Genomic DNA, 18,963 nt, shown 5'->3' on the forward strand with positions numbered 1-18,963 from the left:
ACGAAGTAATGGAGAGGGCTGTGCTCCCGGCAAGGTTGTAGGTCTGGGGATACTGAGTAAGACAGGCTAAGTCTCTGCTTTCAAGAACTTATAATGGAGGACGGAGGGAGAAGGGAAGATAACGGGTAAAAAGGAAAAAAATTAAATGTATTAACTTCAGAAAGTGATTTTTAATGAAAACATAAAAACGGGGATAGTGGGACTGGGACCCGACTCAGGTGGAGGTACTGGAGTTGACATGAGCCATCGCATCCGGGTCTACGGGGTCTGCTTTCAATGGGGTGGATAGGAAAACAGGCCTTCCCCCAGTGACGGCCTTTGTAAGGTTGGGGAATGGAGGAGAGATTCGAAGACGCTCCAATTCTAGTCGACAGGCCCCTTGGCACCTGAGGCGTGCGAAGTCCAACCTGACCATCGGGTATGGAGTTGACGCGGACCGGCTCCAGAGGGGTGACAGGTCGTCCGGGGCGCTCCTCCCAGCGGAACCCGAGACTCTCCACGTAGACCCTAGCACCCGCCAGGGCTGACATTATTCCCGTTCAGAGGCACCGCAAAAACCCTCCGGGCCCACCGGCAAGGTGTACAGAGCCTGAGAGTAATTAAGACAATCTGCTGCCTATTGCTTCGAAGTAATTAACGGGGGAAGTTTGCCTCTGGCAGGATATTTGGACTCTGCACGGGACAGAAGCGTTAAGTACGCGAGGGAGCGAGGGAGCGAGGGAAGGCGTGAAGAGAGAACTCAGACGCTGCAGGTCATTTGCCTCTGTGTCATTTCTGCTAACAATTGAAAAAAGGTGGAGAAAGACAGAGCAAGCGGGGCAGAACCAGGTCCAAAACCTGCGTCTCTGGAACCCAAGCGCCCGCGCTCTGCTCACACTTTTCGCAGTTACTGCTCTGGAAGCTGGCTGTCAGAAAACGAGATGGCAGCAGAATGGAATTGCAAATCTGATTGGGCATTTCCAGTGCCCGCTGGAGGAGCCTAAAATCACTTTCCTTTGCTCTCCGGTCAGGTCTTGAATCTGCCACAGAAGGCGGAGCAGCATCGACCCTAGGCCCTTGGGCTTCCTTGTAGTTGTGAGCAAAAATTTTCCAAGGGATCACTTTCCTTGTGATCCACGGGGTGTTCAGAGTGGGTCATTTCCAGGGACACAGCTATGGTTTCTGGTCCAATGGCACAAATTCTCGAATTTAATACTCTGGAATAGAAAGAAGAACTTTTGTAGTTGAAATCTAATCCATACAGGGACCCTTACTCAAAAGGGTTCCCCAATCTGCAGGACCTTGCTTTGCTCACTTTGATCTCCAGCCTCCAGCATAGACACTTACTCTTGAGTAAATGTCTGTGGGCCTGTCATTGAAATGGTCTTTAGAGTCAAGTTAGCTCTGCTTTTCTCCATACTTGATACCATTTGGGCCTGAATCCTCTTAGAAGTTAGGAAGCTGGTTGTAGTTAAAACCCCAAGAGAAGCAGGCTGATCTCTTGGAAAGAACCTAAAACTGGATAGTTAGGTCTTCTATAGTTTTGACAACACAGTGCCTTGTGACCAGGCTGTCCTTTTTTGAGGGCCTCAGTTTCCTTCACTTATAATTTAAACCTACGTGAATCTAATACTTCATACTCCTTACAAAACTCTCTTCTGACAACCATCTGTCAGGACAAGAGGGATGTTTAGCCCATGTTACAGAAGAAGACTATATTGTTAGCAAAGGCAGCCCATGTTCCAGCCACTGTTAAGGTAAAGAAATTGGAAAGAAAAATAATTGATAACTTATCTCAGTACAGAGCTTAAAAGAGAGCTCCCAGACAAGTCAGAGATACTTATATTGCTGTACAGTTCCCACAGGACTTTGGAAGACAATCTCTGTTGACTCTGAAGTCCTTTCATGATGCTGGGTCATTGCAATCCCTAAGAAGGCCAATATTACCCCAGGGGTGTATGAGGGTCTCTCCCTCTCACCTTGTTTCTAAAGAGGTAGTTCTTCTTTGGCAGAACATATGGCAAAGTAGGAAAAAGAGCTGCCTTTCACTGTTTCTTTTTTTTTTTTCTTTTTAAAAAAAGGGTTTAAGTGATAGAGAATAAAGACTGTTGCCATGGTTATATAAACATGGGTAAATATTCCTGGGTTGAGGATGGGGGTTGGGGTACGTGATTCATTTTTGCTGAAGAGGAATGTGATGGCTCAGCCTCCACACTCCCACCCCTGAAACTCAGCCTGGAGGGAGAATGGATTATCTAATTTGAAAATAAATAATAAATTAGAGGTTTTGAGATTGATTGTGAGCATACTTTCTCAAAGTCATCCAGAGCTAGACTGGATCCTTCATAATGTACCTGGGCATTTGTCCCCAGCTAGTGGAGATAAATGGATAGTGGAGCTGGGCATGGTGGTGCATACCTATAATCCCAGTGACTCAGGAAGCTGAGATGGGAGAATCACAAGTTCTGAGGTCAACCTTAGTAATTTAGACGGTCTCAAAATTTAAAAAAAAAGGGGGGGGGACTGGGGATGTAGCTCAGTGCCCCTCAGTTCAATCCCCAGTGCCAAAAATTTAAATAAAAAAATTTAAAACCTGGGTAGTGGGTATTTTTCCTGAGGGGTATAGCTCTTGGAACTGTATCCAAGTAAATGTCAAACACTTGGGATTTATGCCCAGCTGAGTCAGGAAGGGTGGTCCCCTCTGTTGGACTGCCAGAGCCTGAAGGTCCTGGCACCTATGCATGAGCTCAAAGGGAGAGGCAGAACCAGGTGTGTCCCAACAGAGCTTAGATCCTGAACCAAACATTGGAAACACTGCCATTCTCCTGCTTCCAGGAGAATGGTCCCCACCTGAAGGTTCCCACACACCAAGTTTTGGCCAGCTCTGGAAGACACACCCTTGGGTGACGTGGTGTCCCAACTTCTCATCTCCACTGGCAACAAAAGACCTGGGAGCTCATCCCAATACACAGATCTGGAAACCTCAATGTAAGAGCACTCTCCCAAGGGTAGGGTCCCACACCCTATTAACCTCTCACCCCCTGTGGCTGTCAACAACCATTATTCCCCATCCCGTTCCCCCTCCCCCATGCCTCCTGAGCATCAACAGGAAAGGCTGACCCTGGAGATAAACACATGTTGTTGGAATGTGTTCAGATTTCACTGCAGAACTGCATCTCTCCAGGGAGTGGACCTGCCTGACAAGCTAGCCGAGAGGTGCTGAGCAGAGACTGTGTGCTGTGTGTGAATGCATGGGGGCTGTGGAGAAATAACTATACCTGCTATTCTTGTGGAAGAGTCTAACTCCTGACTTGCATGACATATTCCCCTGTCCACTTCAGATAGAGAACTGGGATCCTCTGCCCCTTATGAGCCCAACATCATGAAGGGCAGCAGAGAGGGTGAAGTGGCCTCTGTGTTGGGGAAACCCCTCAGTTCCAAAAGAAACATTCATTTTTGTGGAGGGGACCCTTATGATGATAGACTCAAAGCTCTTGTCAAATCTCCATGAGTGGTAAGTGTTTTCAAAGAGTGTTATTCCCTCAATTTGTAAATGGCACAACTGAGGCCCAAAGAGGCTGGTGTGTGTGCAGAGGGAATAGGGTGTTCTAGTTTCCAGGATAGTGCTCTTTCTACTATTCTACTCTGTAGAAAAGCAGGAAGGATGTACCCTATGGTAGCACCTTGTGATGAGAGCCATTGAGGAGGTGCGTTCTGGTGGAATCACCAACACTTTCGCCCTTTGTGCTGACTTACACCACTGCTCTCACAGCCTGAACTTCTTCACAAAGTAACTGGGCTTTAAGATCTGGTTATCAATTCTTCAGATGCTAACATTTTTGAAGGGGGACAAAAGGAATATGGTGGAGGAAGAAACAGTAATACAGTATTTTGAATAAGGTTTATGTATGATCTCTCACATGAACAATTCAGTGGGAATTTTGAATGCAAAATTAGATTAGTTTAGGGCTGGGGATATAGCTCAGTTGGTAGAGTGCTTGCCTCGAATGCACAAGGCCCTGAGTTCAAAATAGATTAGTTTAAATAGTAAGAATTTTAGTCTGTGGGCTGATATTCATCCTTATATGGAATTATTTGCAGCTATAGGTTTGGATCTTATGGTGCCTAAGCAATGGCCTCATCGCTCCATGGAAAGCAAATATTTCCATTTTGCAACATTTAGTGGAAAAGCAAATATTAACTACAAAGAACACCTGAAGAATGTCAGGGCACAGCTAAGGGAAATACAGTATTTGTGCAAACTAATGCTGGTAGATGCAAATTGGACTAAGAAATGGCTCGCTTCCAGGAAACTACTGGGGACATTCTGCAATGTCTGATTCCCTAGAGACCCAGCATTGGGTCTCTGTAATCTTCCTGTAATCTTACCATGGCCTGTAACCCACAGAAAAGGCTTGTTTTATTACCTATTATTCGGCCCATTCCACCAGCTGTATGCAAGGACCAGGGACAGACAGCCTGCCAGGGAGTGACTTTTTAGCAAGAGGGAAAGGGAAAGAAAGATTGCCTGCTTCTCCTCTAGGGGTCATGGGATGAGGAGAAAAACTTTAAAAAACAAACAAATCCAGTTTGGCTTACTTCAAATTTGTCTCTACTAGGCTGGTTCTTAAGCTTCTTCTGGTGTTCTGTAGGAGTTGAACTGTCCTAGCACTAGTCAGATATCATCCTGGGATATGGTGGAAATTTCACCCTGGAGAACTTGAAAGGAGTCAGTGCTTAGGATTATGGCTGGAGAGGCAGGACTTTATCCCTGGGGCTTGGAGTGGGCAAGGTTGGCAACAATAGTACCATCAGCAATAACCTATATCAAAACTTGAAGCCTATATCTCAAGTTTCCAGATATCAAAGGCTGTGAGGTCGAGAAACAGTTTCTGCAATAACAACTGAAGATGTCTATTGAAGAAATAGGAGCTGAACATGCAATGGGGTTTGGTTTTACTTCCCCCTTCTCCCTAGCATTGGACAGGTTTTCTTTGCTGTGATTATTCCCCATGAATAATCATCCATAGAAAGTGACTGAGGCAATGGAGAGTGAATAATAAATCCCCTTAATAGTCTTTCATGTCTCTGCCTGGAGGGTTTTAGAAATAACTTGCATTTTAATCTTTCTTAAAGTCATAGAATTTTGGAACCATAAAGGACCTTATGGATGATCTGGGCATGTGGCTTTATGGAGAGACTGGAAGAGAAGCTATGTGGGTTTCACTCTCCAGTACATCACTAGAAATAGTCCTGACCTAACATGTATTGAAGGCCTTCCTTGTGTTGGGCACCCTGAGAATTGAATGTTCCTACTCTTCCATCCTGCAGATGAGGGAGGAAAGATGAGGGAGGAAAGATGAGGAAAGAGTGGCACAGGCCACTCTTTTTTTTTCCCCCCTTGGAGCCACCAAGGGGAACTGGATCTGGCTGGAGACCCCCGACATTCTCAGTCATTCTGCTCCTCACTTTAAAATCAAACTTCTGTGGGATCTTGATTTTCTTCTATGTAATCTCTAAAGTTTAAAAATCCCCTTAAAATCTGCATTTCCTTTCTAAGAACGTGATTTTACAAGTCAAGAAAGTGAAGCGCAGAAGTGTGAATGACTTGCCCTAGGTCACTCAGAGGGTAGGGCAGAATCAGCCCAGGAATCCAGACCTAGTGACTACTGCTCCAAGTCAAGACCTCCTTCCCCTCCATCTTCTAATGTGAAGTATTTCTAGGAAAATTCAACTTCTTGTCTTAGAGGGGACCAGTACAATGGTTTTAGCTAGATTGGAGATATTTAGGTTGGGTGTGGCCAATTGTAACACCAAAGATGACTTTAGAAGACCAGTGATATTTGTCTTAACTACCTCCAACCTATCCATCTGTCTGCTGTTTGTGTGTCTTTTACAAGTCATGAATGGTGACCACAGGGAAAGAGCACAATGATACCCACATCTGTTGTGGCACATATGTACTTTCCCCAATGGTGCTTCCAGTTGTTTGTCCCCTTCAAACAAATTTTACTGCTTTCCATTAGTTCTTTCACACAGCTTCCTTCGTGGGATCTCTCAGCGGTGGAATTTCTGCTCCGCTTTCCTCCTTCCCTGTGCTTTGCTCCCTTTGTCCAGAATCTGATCATTAATAGGTATGCAGCCTGGATGTAATGGGCATGGCTGTGTGGAGCAGGGTGCTATAGGATCCCAGCTATACTTTGGTAACTGGCATGTACTACCTTTAACAGAATCCCCATCGCAGTGTCCTTCCCACTGAAAAAGAGATTGGAAAGGGGTGATTGTGTCAATAAGCACATGATTGGGTGCATCTGAAGCAAGAACAAGGTATCCTGGGTGCAGCATTACTCTATTCACAACACACCCTGTATGTCCCAGAGCAAGTGTGGTTCAGACACTCTGAAATGAGCTCTCACCCACTGGTGAGTGGAAAATTAGCTTTGGCAGGTGAGGAACTGGGTGACAGGTGAGGAAGCCAGCAGGGTATCAGTGTTATCCTCCTACTATTGCTGTTTGATGGTTTTGCGAACAATCTCTCCCCACCTCTCCCCCTCCTCTGAATTGCAATTAGGTCAGGTGAAAATGACTTGGAAAGGCTTGAGTGTGTGATATGAGGATGCTGGAATGGCCTCATGCCCTTTGGAAGCTAGCCGTGTGCTTTGCAGGTGGGCTGCACTAGGCCAGTTGGGAATTGGCATTTTCCTGATGTCCCACCACGCAAGCTGTGCGGTTTATATTTCTAGTGGGTGGAAGATGAGATGGCGCTCCAGGGACTAAATCATAGGAAATTCTGCCATATGGCATAATGTTGGAGGCAGTGTGTGCCAGGACTGGGAGGCAAAAGAACTGGGTTCTTGGACTGACTTTAGATCAGCCCTGTAATTTACAATATCTTCGTTTCCTGAAGTGTAAAGTGGGGCAAATAATCCCACTGCTGCCACTCTGTTGTGAAGGTAAAGTATGTAAAGGCCCTTTGAAATGTCAAGAGTATGGTTCTAAATGTGAGGCCCGACTGCCAGGGGAGTTTGCCAAGCCTCCTGGGAAGCATCAGTCTGCCTCTGCATCAGTTTCCACAGTCTGTGCTCAGACAGGTCCTTAAGCATCACACATCCATGAATCTCATCGCTTATCTATAGTCAGCAAATAAGGGAAAGGGCAGGCTGATGCTCTGCTTGCATCTGATCTTCTTACCACCCCCCACCCCCACCCGGTGATGATCTTGCTGCCCTCCCTCTTCTGCTCCCGGCCTGTCAGTTTAATTTAACAAGGTTGGAAGAAAGGTTTGATTTAATCAAACCAGTTGCTGTATCCATTCTGCTCAGAGGTCCCTCAGTGTCACCACTGAGACTCAGATTAGACAGTGACAATTACTTCTTCCCTGGCTATTGCCTCCCCCTCCCGTTCTCCCCCCGGAGGGAACCGGGAGGTAGACCAATCTCTTGGGACCTAAGAATAGATGCGGGAGGATCAAAGGAGAGAAACAGGCACTGGCCCCAGAAAGCCCCTCTCAGAGCCTTACATGGCCTTGTTCAAGGCTGAGGAATGGCCCAAGGGTGGGGGCAGGAGAAAATGTGAGCAGAGCTGCCTTACAAAGGCTTAAGGCTGCCTGAGGACAGAGCTTGCCATCATGATGGCCCTGGGAGATTAAAAGCAATCTCCCTTATTGTCAGGACACTGTGGTGGAGGTGGGTAGGTAAAGTAGCTGTAAGATGGGGCTGGGGATGTGGCTCAAGTGGTAGCGCGCTCGCCTGGCATGCGTGGGGCCCGGGTTCGATCCTCAGCACCACATACAAAGATGTTGTGTCTGCCAAATGCTAAAAAATAAATATTATTTAAAAAAAAAAAAAAAAGTAGCTGTAAGCTCCACACACTCCAACCACAAGCATTTATTTCCAGGTTCTCTGCTGGGATTCTGGGGTCTCTGAAGCTGGGAGACAACAGCAAAAATAAGGTGAGGCTCTATCCATCTGAGTTCTGCAGCTCTGTTCTTGGCATGCAAGCAGCAGTGACAGGAGGAGCTGCCAACTGAGCCAGGGTTTCAGGGGAGGCCATGTAGGCCATGAGGTGACTGGTGTGTGTGTGTGTGTGTGTGTGAATGTTGGTGGCTGGAAGACAAGGCAATGGGGGTCTGGTGCAGAAAGTTTAGAATTCCAGAACAAACCTCCTTTCTTTAACCCTTTTATTTCCCTTCGTTTTGGGAAGTGGGTGCTCAGCACCTCTTGTTTTCTTGTGCAGTTCACAGAAGAAAGACAAAGCCCTCTTGAGGGGAACCCTCACTAAAGGTGGTGGAAATCCTTTTGCCTTTTGCTCATTTGTGTCACATTCTTCCATCAGCTGGGCAACTGACAGGTGCACCCCTCCCCCGGCCCTTGCCAGATCGCCTCCCTGCCATTTGTCTTTTACCCAAATACCCAGCAGAACTCACTATCCATAAGAACTGAATATGATTAGCGGAAACCCCTTCTGACAGGTCTAAAGAGAATCCTTCAAATGCATATTCTATTGAGTGCATCTCATTGCTGCTGACAGCTGCTTTATCAATTAAATTCCACGTTCCCAGTCTTTGGAGACGCCAAGAACCTCCTCACCTAATAAATCACAGGCTCCCAGTTATTGTTAAATGTCCCATCAGTCTCCAATAAACTCCCTGCCAAAAGGGGCAGGTTATTTATTATGCTGCTTGGACAAGAATGGATCAGGCCCCTTTCTCACAAGGAGAAGAGCAAATGTACCATCTTCCTCCCTAAAGACTGAGGCAGTGATGCTAAATGGGGCAATCAATCAACTCGGTCTCGGACAGAGGGGAATCTGGTCTGGAGGGAGGTGATATCACCTGGGGTTCTTTTCCCAAGCCAGGAAAATCCAATGAAGCACTTGTGAAAACAGTTATTCTCCCTGTTGAGAAGTAGTCAACTAGGACTGAGTAGGCTCTTAAAACAGTATGTTCTGCCCAGAGGGCAGATGATGATTTTTGATAAATTTGATACAAGTTAAGATTATGGATGGGGCTTGTCCACTGAACAGATGATCTAAGAATATAGGAGTGAAAGTCCCCATGGCTGGTGAAAGGATCTAAGCACATGGCCAGCCATGGTTTGCAAGATAAGTGGCACACAGGTAGCACTGGCACTTAGAGAGCAAGTCCCAGGAGCTGTTAGTTGTTAGGAAGTGGACTTTACCATTACTTGCCTCAAATTAGATTCCAAACTTAGTGATGCATCCAGGTCTGAAAGTTCAGATGTGAACTCCTCAGCTTTGCCACGAATCAAGCCCCAATCTCCATTTCCAACTGTTTCTTTTTACTGTTACATAACACTACCCTCTTTGGAAGAGCATAACACACTTATTTTATATTCCTTATGGTGGCAAACAAGGCTCTCCATCATGTGGAGCCAATATATCCCTGCAGCCTCATTTCCTGGTAATTGCTATCATACTTGCCTCTGTTCACACCAAAGGACTTATCTTCTCAAAACTATTATGGGTTTTCATGCTTCCACGCCTCTACACAAACTGTTCCCTTTGCCCAGAATATCTTTTGGAGACTTGTCTTCCTGCTCTCCTTCCACTCCCACTTCCTGGAGAGCGCCTTGTTCATCCTTCAGAAGCTCAGAATATCAGCCTCCACTGCTTCCTGGGATTGCTGCCTTGACAGAAATGCTGGATTCCAGATATTAGGTCAATAATAATTTTTTGCACATGCAGTTTTTCTCATAGTTCCATGCATACTTTCAACCACTTTATTTTTGAGTGGGGATGAGGACATAGAGAAGAAAGCTACTGCACTCTGAATACCAAAAGCTGTTTTTATCAATTTCTCTGAAGTTCCCACTCTCTCCCACATGACAGCCACACTTTGAGCAACGAAGGCCCTGCAAAATGTCAGTACTGCATATGATTTTACACCAGCTTGCGCTACTTGCATATTTCATGCTTGATCATTTTCCCTGCTGGGCTGCCAGCTCCTTTAGGATGAGAGTAGAAAGAGCCTGGGCTTTGCTGTCAGGCTGGTCTGAGTTCCAATCCATTTCTGAGCTCTGTGACTTTGAGCAGATTCCTTAATTTTCCTCTGAGGACCTCCCTGGAGGGAAACATCTCCTTTAGCATCTGACAGAGAAGGCTTTTAGGGTTGGTATAGATCTGATAAGAGATGTTCACCCAAAAGCTCATAAGGAAATGCAGGAATGTTCAGAGTTGAAATGTTATGCAATATAGCCTAATGAGTGGATTAATCCACTTGCTAGATTATTAATCTGAATAGACTATTGGGTGGTAATCATAGGCAGGTGGGACATGACTAGAAGAAATAGGTCACCAGGAACATGTCTTTGGGGTTTATATTTCTCTGGCACCTTTCTTGCTGTATCTCTGCTTCCCAGCTACCATGAGTTGAGAAAGTTTTTTCCTCTGCCATGCCCTCTGGTCATGATACTCTGCCTTACCTCCAACCCAGAGTAAAGAAATCAGCTGACCATGGACTGAACCTCTGAAACTGTGATCCCTTTTCCTCCTCTAAATTGTTCATATCAGGTATCTCAGTCACAGTGACAAAAATTTTTACTATCACAAGGATAAGTTGCAGACATGAGCTTGGTCTCAGCTCACCCCTCTAGTCTCCTCAAAGCTCACTCTCCATTTGCATGCTAAGCTTCTCCAGACCCATTTCCCCTTCCCTGTGACAAGGCCCCTGTCTTCTATGCATTCTTCAGATCTTAGCTTAGCTCCAACTCTGGGATGATATGGCAGACTGTTGATTGCTTCTAAAGTCCTTTCCCTCTTCTTTTACAGTAATAAACATCCTTTCCAACCAGTGTTTAGCTGGGCAAGCAATTGTCTGGAAAAATAATTACACTTCCCAGACTCCTCTGCAGAGAGGTAATACTCTATGGTTAAGTTCTGGCCAATGAAATGCTTAGTAGGAATAGGGCAGTTTTTGAGGATGTTTCATAAAAAAAGACTGTTGGGTGATGACCTCTACACCCTTTCTGCTTTTTTGAGTCTTCCTTTTTGCTGCTGACTAGATGCAGAGATGATGGCTGAAACTACAGCAACAATTTGGGTAACAAGACAAAGGCTTGGGTATCTAGGAACTTTGTGGATGGGAGCTACTATGTCTGTATTACTTGCACATTTCCCGCCAGGGAGAAATGAACTTCTATCCTGGAAAAATAAACTTCAACCTTAAGGCTTTATCTTCAATCCAATCTAATCCTGATCCCTAAGTCTTTCCTGGTTTCCCATATTTGGGTTAGCTAGATCTCCCTGTACTTTACATTGAAAGAAGCTACCTGTTTATTTCTTTCCCCTTAAGGTTGGAGGCTTTATTTTGTTCCATTTTAGTTTCCCTAGCATTTTTTTTTATTTGTAGCAGATATTCAGATTATTTTTGTGAAAAAAATGAATAAAGATATGTTTGTGGACTGAATGTAAATATTGCCTGCCTCTTGTTGTTTTGAGGGTTAAGTGAGAAAAAGTGACTGTAAAACCTTAGTTTCTGGTCTGGGGTTGTGGCTCAGTGGTAGTGCATTGATCTGGCATGTGTGAAGCACTGGGTTTGATCCTCAGCACCATATGTAAATAAATAACTAAAATAAAGTTATTGTGTCCATCAACAACCAAAAAAAAAATATTTTAAAAACCCACAAAAAACCCTTAGTTTCTTTTCTTTACACATTCCCCCATTGATCCTCACACCTAGGGAAAGCCACTATCCACCATGCCTTCATTTATACTGCCTCCCCTCTGGGCTCAGAAGTCTCCACTGCAAAAATGATTAGACAGGACTCTTGTGAATCACATCCATTCTGGGTCTAAGTCTCACTTTAATTACTTCCATTCACAGGAATCTCTGAGGTGTAACAAGTCATGGAATATTAAGGACTTTGGTCTAGTTTGCTCTGGCTGCAGGAGGTAGGTGGGCTTCGATTCCAGAGAAAAGTCTGGGATCCCACCGTGATCCTGGGAGAGGCAGGGAGGCAGACATAGTCCCAACTGATTGCTGCATGTTACTCTCACACTTAACCTAGTTATTAAATGATCTCTAGACTCTGTGTTTTATCTTACCAGCACTGAAGATTTGTTATCAACATTGTTACAGTTCTTATCTCCTGAGGAATAAAATTTTAGTGATTTGTTTTTATTTATAGGAATATAATTTATTCCCTTCACTGCGATATTTGTGTCTATGAAATATCATAAACAAAAAATGCAAAAAAAGAATGCCTATAAAACTATAAATGTTATTTTTTGGAAAGTAGTCTCTTGGAGAGCCAGTTCTTTGATATTGGTGTGAGTTCTATAGAACCACTGTTGTATGCATGAAGACTCAGTAGTGATTTTTCAGCAAGAAAGTGTCAGTCATTCAATTTGCTAGGTCTACTAAATGCCTGGTCTGGGCTGGAGAGCTTGGGGTGACAAAAGTGCTGTCCTTAAGAAGCTCATTATTTATTTAGTAAGAGGCGTAGAGAAGTAAACAATAGACCATGTAAGAGCCAAACTGGATTTATAGCATAAAAAGCCTGGAGTAGGGATAAAAAAGTGCATCACAAGTTCAAGACAGCCTGGGCAACTTAGAAAAACCATCTTAAAATAAAAAAGAACTGGGGATGAAGCTCAATGGTAGAATACCCTTGGGTTTAGTTCCCAGTACTACAAACAAACAAACAAACCAAGTCACTTTAGTTGGGATGCAGCTCAATGGTAGAATATGTGCAAGCCTTGGGTTCAATCTCCAGGACCAAAAAAGGAAAAAAAGAAAACGAAGTCACTCTAGTACTGTGGAGTTCATAGGCTAGGATGGAGAAGAAACTCTGGGGAGGAGGTTTTTGTAAGAGTTGGGGTAAGGAAGGTGCCTAACATTGGGCAGATGCTACAAAAACTGAAAATGAATGAATGAACCATTTGGAGGCAAAATTACCTGCTCAGTAAATTAATTTTAGAAAGAGGGATAAAATGCAGAGTGAAGAATGGTTCCTAGGTTTGTGATCTGTGGACTAGGAAGATGAAAGAAGTGGGATGTTAGAGGAAGATGGGAATTTTAAGTACCATACACTCATATCTATCTCCCCTAATTCATATGGATAGTGGACATTTTCTAAATGTTTTGCAAATTTCTAAGCAAAACACATCTATGTTCAGTATCCTCTTCCAATGGGATGAACATGCCAAGGCCTTCCTACATCAGTTGGAATGTGGGCTGTCACTCTGTGTGAGAAACAAAGACTAGGATTATTAGGACAGATTGGGTTTGGATGAAGTCTGTCTATTTGGTACTGGGGATTAAACCTAGTGACCCCCTAACCATTTAGTTACATTCTCATTCTTTTTTAAATTGTTTATTTTGAGACAGGGTCTCCTGGCAGGCCTCCAACTTGGAATCCTGCTACCTTGGCTTTCAGAGTAGCTGGGATTACAGGCATGTACCACAGAGCCAAAGGCAGAGAAAATTTAATTTTATAATTATGTATAAGATTAAGTTCCAAAAATAATTTAAGTTTAGAATTATGACTAAGACTTTGTTAAAGGAGCTCAGTTAATAAATACTGAGTACTTACTGTGTGTCAGATTTCTATTTCCTTGTCCTCAAGGAAAATATTGACAATAAACACATATGATTTCAAGTAGTTAGAAGTATCAGAAAAATAAAGAACAAGGGGAGAGAGAGAGAGAGATGGGAAAGGCCAGGGGGTGGGCAGGATCCCCAAGCTATCCTAGGTTTTAAAGAAAGTTCTCTTTAAAGAAAGATCCCTGGGCTGGGTATGTGGCTCAAGCGGTAGCGTGCTCCCCTGGCATGCGTGCGGCCCAGGTTGGAGCCTCAGCACCACATACAAACAAAGATGTTGTGTCCGCCGAAAACTAAAATAAATAAATAAATAAATATTAAAAAAAATTCTCTGTAAAAAAAGAAAGATCCCTTTGACGGGTGATATATGAGCAGAAAGCTACAGTAAGGTAAAGGGCTATGCTAGTTTCCCATCCCGAGACATGGGGGAGAAGCAGCACGTACAAGACAGGTTAACTCTGAGACGTCCACTAGATGTGTAAACCGAGCCGTTGAGGAGGCAGGGGGATGTACCACCCTGGAGTTTAGAGATAAGTTCCAGCTGGAATTTGGGAATTGCCAGGATCCCACTTCGACTTACTTTGATCAGAGCTCGCCATTTTTCAGTGCTAGGGGATGGAAGCATGGAGATGACAGAGCTATAACGAACAGGGGTCGACAGATCTTGTTCTACTCTGGGCGCTTCTGCGAGCACTGAGAGGGCAGCGAGTTGGGGTGCCGAGAGGGCAGCATTCCGGAAGAGGCTACCGCAGCCCAAGAAGCCGGGGCCAGGAGGGGGGCGAGTGACGCGACTGGTGCGTCACAAGGTGCGCGTTGTGAGCACTGCGGCGCTGGCGCGGGAGCAAGGCCCGGTGGGCCTGCCTGGAAGAGGGCCGGAGGCGGACGGCGTGCCCACCGCGGGGACACGGCGCCCTCTGCAGACCGCGGGAGGCGACACACCGGTAGTTCGTTTTTCCTCCCCTCCCTCTTCCCCAGGCCACATTTTTTTTCTGTTAAGTGTTCACCAGTCTGTGTGAGCCGTCGACTTCCGTCCCTTCCCTCCACTTCCAGGCCAGGCGTGTCACTGTCTTCGCGGGAAGAGTGCCAATAAAGTTTTTCCTCTTCTCGCTCCCAGGAGCTCCGCCTCGCCCTAAGTATCGCGAGATCTGGTGGCGGGGCTACCATGGCGGCCGCATTTGAAGCCTCAGCGGCCGTAGCAACCGTGGAGACCGTTATGCCAGGGGAGCAGGTGGCCGGGGAGGCCTCGGCCCTGGAGCCCTCTCCCGGGCCCGTGCGGAGCCTGAGGACGGCTCATGATATTGGCGGTCCGCGGACCCGCACCGGAGACGTACTGTTGGCGGAGCCCGCAGACTTTGAGTCGCTGCTGCTGTCGCGGCCGGTCCTGGAGGGGCTGCGGGCGGCCGGCTTCGAGAGGCCTTCGCCTGTGCAGCTAAAGGCCATCCCGCTGGGGCGCTGCGGGCTCGGTGAGGGCGGGGTCCCGGAGAGTCCTCGAGGGCAGGAGGAAGGGAGGTCGAGAGGCGGCAGCGGCTTGGCCCGGGAAAGACCCGGCTCGGCGCCCATGCGGGACTCGGCCTGGCCGAGGCGCTAAGGGCACTATTGAATCTGAAGATAGTTTAGACCCTTTCGCGCTGACAGGTGGTTCTGTTTGAGATCTACAGTAGAGGTTTAGGGAACACGCATGCTTCTGGATATGGCCTCCTGTGTGTTTGAGAGTCAACTAAAACTAAAGGTGCCCAACTGGGTGATCTCTCGAGACCATTCTGGTTCTCTTGTCCCATGTTGGTACCTAAGCTGCTTCAGTATGTACTGGCTAGTGAAGATTTTTTAAAAATATATATTTTTAGTTATATGTGGACACAATACCTTATTTATTTATTTTTATGTGATGCTGAGGCTCGAACTCAGTGCCTCATACATGCTAGGTAAGCGCTGTACCCCTGAGCCACAACCCCTGGCCCCTGATTTTTTTTTTTTTCCTTCCTCAGATTTAATTGTTCAAGCTAAATCGGGCACTGGAAAAACCTGCGTATTCTCCACTATAGCTTTGGACACTCTTGTTCTTGAAAACTATAGTACTCAGGTGAGTTTAGCTCAGAGGATTTAGAGGTGGGTGTGTTATGTGTACTTTATCAAAGGTAAGATGAAATATAGAAATATAGCTCCTCAGAGGTGGAAGTGAATCTGATGAATGGAATTAAACCGTATGAAAAAGTATTTAAATAAAGTAGATATTAAAGTCGTTCAGTGATGATAGTGTGAATAATTACCAAGGATATATTATTAGTGTTTGAAGTTTGAAATTTTCTGTTATTACTATATCTTGAGGGGTGTGAGGTAGTGTTTGACTTGGTTCATAGTATTGTGATGCTTTACTACAAATGGTCTTAAGTTCTGTGAATGTATTATACTGATCTCATTTTCTAGGTTGTCTTGGAGTACATGTAAGATCGTCTTACCCAGATTATGAGGAGATCTGGGTTTGGAGATCAGTTCTTTGACAATAATTTGTTACACACTTACACTACATATAAACAGAATGCCAGGCATTGGGAAATTCAAAGATATTGTCTTTATAGTTTTACTCTGAAATTTAGTAGTTTTTGCAGATGTTTATTTCAAGTTCTCAGTCATGTATATCTGATGATGAATTTTCAACAGTTGTTTTTAACCTGGGATATTCATCATCTAGGAAGGTTTTTTTAGTCCTATCGTATATTTACTAAATTCTGGGTTATATTGTACAAAGGAAGGCCTCCTACTTCCTAAGGTCCTGGCATCAAGTCAAATGCAGAAACCTTAAAAAAGTTCCATATAAGACTCATATTTTTTTGTTTAAGATCTTTGCATTGTCAAAATTAAACACTTTATGTGTGTATGTGTGTCAAAGTAATACTAATATTTGAAATTTGGAGCATCCAGAATAATTACAGAGGAGTACTAGAAAACAAAACTTATAATTCAGCTACCTATAGAGAAACTATTAACCGTTGGCATTTTTTTTTTTCCTAGTCGTTTTTTTAAAGCAATTTCTTCTTTTCATGTAGTCTTACCTTCTTCTCTAGTAAGTACGTTGCAGAATTTTCACCATGGCTCTTGAGGCCTTTTGGGATCTTGTCCCTGGAATTAGCTGTCTGACCTTTACTTTCCCCCAAATCTGTCCAGCCTCTTGGGCCTTCTTGTTCTTTAGGTACTGTCTTAAGGTACATTTGTTGTACTTTGCATTTGTTGTTTCCTCTTCCTGAAATATTTCCCATGGTGTCACACAGCTAGCTCTGTGATTACCTTTAGCTCTCTTAAATGTTACCTCCTTGTCATTTTTTATATTTATTGTTTATCTCATCATCCCAGAATGAAAGTGCCAAAAGGTCAAGGACTTTAGACTTTTAACTGTTGATTCTCCAGCAGCTAATATGTTGCCTCACCCACAGTCTTATTTTTATTGAATGAGTAGATGAATGAATGGTGTGTTTTCCCTTGTCAATTAAGAACTCATTATTTTATTCTATTAGACCTATATAGTTATACATAGTATTGGTTCATCCCAACAGACATTCATGGATTTCGATTTCAGTTCATGATTACCCCTCATTTTTCTCCTTCATTTCCCTCCTTTCTCCCATTCTCCTTCCTCTGTTAGACTTTCTTTCACTTATCTATTAATTTATGTTTGATTGATTCTTTCTACCTATGCGTAAAGGTGAAGTTCCCTGTCATGCATTTCTATATGCATATAACATGATATTCAAAGAATTCATTCTGCATTGCCTCACCTTACCCATCCTTCCATTCTGCTTCTTGATCTCCTTCTTCTACATTACTGATCTCTTTATGTTATCCTGTCCTTTCTTCCCCCTTTTTTTTATTGCACTCTAACTTTTGCATATAAGAGAAAACATTTGACCTTTGAATTGAGTTTGGCTCATTTCACTTAGCATGATATTCTCCATTTCCATCCATATACTGGCAAATGCCATTATTTCATTCTTTTTTATGGCTGAGTAGAACTCTATTGTGTGTATATATACTCACAATGATTTCTTAATCCATTCCTCCATTTATGGGCATTTGAGTTGATTCCATAATTAAACTATTGTGAATTGTGCTACTACAAACATTAATGTGACTGTATCTCTGTGGCATGCTGATTTTAGATCTTTCTTTTGGGAAAATGCCAAGGAGTGAGATAGCTGGATCATATGGTGGTTCCCATTTCTAGTTTTTTAAGGAATCTCTGTACTGCTTTCCAGAGTGGTTATACTAGTCTCAGGTCCCACCAACAGTGTACAAATTTACCTTTTCCCCCACAACCTCACCAGCATTTATTGTTTACATTCTTGATCATTGCCATTCTGACTGGAGTGAGATAAAATTTTAGCGTAGTTTTGATTTGTATTTCCCTGATTACTAGAGATAGTGAACATTTTGTCATGTATTTGTTGCCCATTTGTGTTTCTTCTTTTAAGCAGCTTCTGTTTAGTTCTTTTACCCATTTATTGATTGGGCTATTTGGTTTTTTTGGGTGTTAAGTTTTTTGAGTTCTTTGTATATTTCAAATATTAATTCCCTATTAGAGGAGTAGCTGGCCAAAATTTTCTTCCATTCTGCAGGCTTTCTTTTCACAGTCTTAATCATTTCCTTTGCTGTGCAGAAGCTTTTTAGTTTGATGGTATCCTACTTACTGATTCTTGGTTTTATTTCTTGCCCTTTGGGGATCTTGGTAAGCAAGTTGGTGCCAGCACCTGTGGGATGGAATGTTGACTCTGAGTTTTCTTCTATCAGTTGTAAAGTTTCAGGTATAATTCCTAAGTCTTTGATTCATTTCAATTTGAGTTTACAGAGTGAGAGATAGGGGTCTAGATTCATTTTTATACATATAGCTATCCAGTTTCCCAGCACCATTTGTTCAGAAGGCTATCTTTTCTTCAAAATATATTTTTGGCATCTTTGTCAAATATCAGATGGCTGTAGGTATGTGGATTTGTCTTTGTTTTCTATTCTGTTCCATTCGTCTTCATGTCTATTTTGATGCCAATACTATGCTGCTTTTGTTACTCCAGCTCTTTAGATCAGGTATTGTGATGCCTTCTGCTTCATTTTTCTTGTTTGCTATTGCTTTGGCTATTCTGTGTCTCTTATTCTTCCGAATGAATTTAAGTTGTTTTTTTTTTCTAATTCTATGAAGAATGTCATTAGTATGGGGATTGCATTGATGGGGATTGCATTGAGTCTGTATATTGCTTTTGGTAGTATGGGATTTAGACAATATTAGTTCTATCTATCCAAGAACATGGGCTCTTTCCATCTTCTAAGATCTTCAATTTCTTTCTTCAGTGTTCTGTAATTTTCATTGTAGAGATCTTTTACCTCTTTGGTTAGATTAATTCTCGAGTATTTAAGTTTTTTTTTTTTTTTTTTTTTTTTTT

The 18,963-nt window shown here is 43.6% G+C and overlaps 1 protein-coding gene and 1 long non-coding RNA gene across 2 annotated transcripts in view; one reads left to right on the forward strand and one right to left on the reverse strand.

Annotated features, from left to right (window-relative positions):
- Positions 1 to 146: 146 nt before the first annotated feature.
- On the reverse strand, positions 147 to 14,325 carry LOC125620158. Its single transcript, XR_007351740.1, has 2 exons — positions 14,121 to 14,325; positions 147 to 1,196 (listed from the first exon to the last, which is right to left on the reverse strand). It is a non-coding gene; the product is annotated as an uncharacterized LOC125620158 (long non-coding RNA).
- Positions 14,326 to 14,382: 57 nt separating this feature from the next.
- Positions 14,383 to 18,963, forward strand: part of Ddx20 (DEAD-box helicase 20) — a 12,891-nt gene continuing 8,310 nt past the window's right edge. Inside the window, exons 1-2 of the mRNA XM_015502178.2 lie at positions 14,383 to 15,003; positions 15,526 to 15,620. Of these exons, the coding sequence (XP_015357664.1) occupies positions 14,703 to 15,003; positions 15,526 to 15,620 (396 nt within the window). The 5' untranslated portion in view covers positions 14,383 to 14,702. The remainder of the gene's footprint in view (positions 15,004 to 15,525; positions 15,621 to 18,963) is intronic.

The sequence above is a fragment of the Marmota marmota genome, unplaced genomic scaffold (assembly GCF_001458135.2).
Source record: "Marmota marmota marmota unplaced genomic scaffold, marMar, whole genome shotgun sequence".
NCBI classification, from domain to species: domain Eukaryota; kingdom Metazoa; phylum Chordata; class Mammalia; order Rodentia; family Sciuridae; genus Marmota; species Marmota marmota.